Here is a 3,782-nt window from a genome sequence, read left to right as displayed (position 1 = left end):
GGAAATCTTTGGATCAGTAAAAAAATACTGCAGCCAATCAATAGAAAACTTTGCTTCAATCAGCAATATGACAAGAAAAACCAACCTGACTGCAGCATAAACGTTCAAAAAACAATGATGTCAGTAACCAATAAAACAAAACAAAAAAAATTTAGACCAGGCTAGGGATTAAACTTTTGTGGGATATATTAAATGGGAATTAAATCTGGCCGCAGTTAGAGTGGCTGGGTCTGAAGGACATATTAATCTGACGTTTATCGTGCTATTAGAGAGCTTGTTTCAGTATAATAGTATGAATACGCTGCCGAATGAAGGGCACTTTATCCTGGAATACATCTGAATTGTGCGAGTATAACGTACATATTCAAAAATAAATGTAAGCGAGTTCAATGAAAAGTAAGAAAAGGCGGTGAAAATTAGTCCCCAAGTAGACCAAATCCAGAAAAATATCGTGGCATTATTAGTGGTGCTTGAAACGATAGTCCTTAAATTTAATATTTGCATGAAGAACGTTTTGGCCTCTGAAACTACATCATGTGATACTTACGCATGTTTTTAAGCTATTCTGCTTCATTATTTATACTATTAATAATTAATACTGATTTATTCATTTCTTGATTCTCCATAATAATTAAAATCTATTATTTGTGTTGTCTTTATTTTAGTCTTTTTAGTATTTCACACTCTTTCGGTAAATACTTCCTCTTATCGTGAATTTTTGTTTTGCAAATTGATATTAATTTTTTTATAGGCCATTTTACTTTGCTTTCACAGTTTTATTGTAACTATAAGAAAGCAAATAAACATTTTAATATTTGCAGTAGACTATTTTGAATTTGATTCTAATTTGCATTTTTGCAGAGTAGTAGTACTGAAGAATTATTGCTATTATCGTTTATTACTATAATAATAATGATGATATTTAATATGCTGTATATGAAATTATTGCTCATTATAAAAGAATTTATTTCTCATAAAACAAAGTCTGAGGTCAATTTTTAATGTTAAATGTGTGCTGAAACTGTTATAATGCATTGCATATTGACTGCTGAATATAACTTTCTACTGTTCATGATGCTAATTTCTTTGCCTTTGACGATATAATAATGTCCCATAATTTGTTCTCCACTTGATAACATACTATGATAAGGCCTTGTTATGATGGTTCCGCTTTATGATCTTTGCTAGATTTGAGCTTCTCTATTTGTCTTCTTCTGCATGGTTTGAAAACACAGTGCACACGGAACTAAAAAATATTCAAATATGTAGGTTAATCCTCATTGAATGCAATGCGGTCAGCATGCTATGATATATAAATTTGCTTTTCAAACGACTAACCATTTTTCCATTTTCAGATACGACGAAGCCTTCTGTTTGCTTGTTAGCTGCTGCTGCTTCTGTGATGCTTGCTATTGATGACTATCCGTAGATTAGTGTCCATAAGAGTGTCCACTATCCATAAGAGTAGTGTCATCTCCTAGACTTGCTTAGTGTGATAAAGCGTGTGGTAATTTTTTTCATTTTTGGTTGCTAATTTTAATGTTGTATTTTTTGCAGCTGTTATCTCTTCTACAACAATGTCAAATCCAAACAATGAAAGAATTTTGTGTGTAGATCACAACGGAAATATCATCTATTTGAGTCGAGAAGACTTGCAGCGGGCATATGATACTATCTTGGAAACTGCTGTCACAGTATTTAATGATTTGATGGAATTGCATTGTAAAGTACTTGATTGCAATATTTGCAGGAATATTCGCGCCGTATGGGAATGCATACAGGAAATGTGAGAGAAAGCAGGTCTGAAAGTACAGAAATGTCAGGACCATTATTGCAGCAGCAACAGCATCATCAGCAGCATGAGGAAGTTGAATTTAGCTTTCCGCCATGGATAAATGATGTTAGTCAACATTTTGTTTTTTAATCATCTGTTTGTTTGTTTAAGAGGTGCACGTGTGCACCAAATGTACGGTTCAGAGCCGTACCCATAAGAGAGTCTTCTTTGCAATACCAGCAACTGCAGCTACCAGAAGTTTATGAAACAAACAGAGGAAATAGTGAATTGCTGCCTCAATCATCAAGTGACGATGATGAATGGCAAAGTCACGAATACGTTCTGCCAGCTATTGAAAGGTTGCCTCACGGGAATGTTGAATTCGGGTTAATATCATCGGTAAATGATGTTAGTCAACATTTTATTTTTCAATGAACTGTTATTTGTTTAAGAGCTCCACGTGGGATCACAATGTAAGGTCAGTAATGGTACCCATAGATCCGGAAACACACTTTGTTACAATTTCACCTTCTTGTCCAGAAGATATGCACCCTGCTGAAGAATTGGTGGCACGAAGTGAAGGTTTATCTTCCCCTGTTGCTGACGTGCAGTATTTTGTATTTCGTGATAATTTGACAACAGAGAATTCTGGCCACAGTAATTTCAGCCTAGGTTTCGTGTCACAAAAGTGGACAAAGCATGCCAGACAGATGATTGGCTGGATTTGTCTATTATGTCCTCTGAAAAATCATCGTCATCAACATCGTCTGAAATAATATATTTTTCACGCTCACTTAGAGTGGATGAACGTCCTGAAACGCTTTCTGCATCCGAACCTTGCCAAAAGCAGAATAAGATACATCTTTCCAGGCTTATGTATGATTTGCGGTTTTGATTTGCTGTTCTTCTTCTGTGTGCTTTATATTTCAGTAATTGTTACTGCTTATCATCTTTATTATTGTCTGTGTGTGAAAATGGAATAAAATGAACAATTATTGGCGATGTTCAACGCAGTAGCAGTAGTGTTGATAACATCAATAATACGCCAAATTTGCATGACGTTTATTTCGAGTTGTTGCGTTTGATTTAACTAAAACCTTTTGCAAATGTTATAATAGAAGAAAGATATAACAAAAAACATTTTAAATACCATTACTGTTGTTACAGAAGAGAGTTTAAAATGTTTTTTATTCTATTGCTTTTTTGAAATAGAATATAATTTGACTTGTAAATGCACTGCAGCATCTATTTTTGATTATGTTTATGAAAGAAATTATTTATTATTTGATTTGCATATACTCAAATAAGCCTGCAGTAAAAGTAATGTCGCGCATTTATTTGCTTTGATTTGATTTGCTATTTATTTTATTCGCTTGATTTATAGCATCTGTTAAAAAATCTTTCTTTCAAACTTGCAGATCTCTTTTATAAGTGGACTGTATGTTTTTATTTATAACGATCCAAAACAGTTAATGTTGTTTTATTCAATTTCAATCAGTTGAATCAAGAACGGGGAATAATACAATAGCTGAATAGCGGTTCGAAACGTTTGCAAAGCTAACTTTCTTGCTTCTCTTCCCTCTTCACTCTTATTTATATATGTTGGTTGACTTCATTCCGTGTTTGATGGCTCAAATTTCCGAGGAAAATCCAATTAAAATGGATTGTTTGTACAACCGTTTAATCTGTGTGGCTCCTGTGATTGGAACAGCCGCGCTGTCAGTAACATTTCAGTTTTGACAAGTTGTCAGTAACTGATCCCCGAAGTTGACAGGTATACAGCGTGAACGCTGACCCTTTGACCGTTCCATTGCCATTCCATTGTCTACCGTCAAGAAAAACAAGGATGTCATCTTACATTGCGTCGCCATTGTCTGGTTGCAGTAAACAGTATTTTGGGTCGTAGGGAGTTTAAAAATTGATGAGCATGTATAGAGAAACGATTTCTCACAGCATCATTATTGGTTTTGTTTGACACTTAAATTTCTCAGCTGTCAGAGGGTACTGA

At 34.4% G+C, this 3,782-nt stretch overlaps 1 protein-coding gene across 1 annotated transcript; it reads left to right on the top strand.

Moving 5' to 3' along the window:
• Nucleotides 1–502: 502 nt before the first annotated feature.
• Tsp_12857 (conserved hypothetical protein) lies at nt 503–2,669 on the top strand. Its single transcript, XM_003366791.1, has 7 exons — nt 503–551; nt 675–710; nt 1,558–1,727; nt 1,751–1,900; nt 1,946–2,173; nt 2,227–2,391; nt 2,442–2,669. Exons 1-7 carry the CDS (start codon nt 503–505, stop codon nt 2,667–2,669), a joined length of 1,026 nt encoding a protein of 341 aa, XP_003366839.1.
• The last annotated feature ends 1,113 nt before the right edge of the window (nt 2,670–3,782 follow it).

The sequence above is a fragment of the Trichinella spiralis genome, assembly GCF_000181795.1.
Source record: "Trichinella spiralis strain ISS 195 chromosome Unknown Scfld5403, whole genome shotgun sequence".
NCBI lineage: Eukaryota > Metazoa > Nematoda > Enoplea > Trichinellida > Trichinellidae > Trichinella > Trichinella spiralis.
This window is presented reverse-complemented; position numbering and strand designations above follow the sequence as displayed.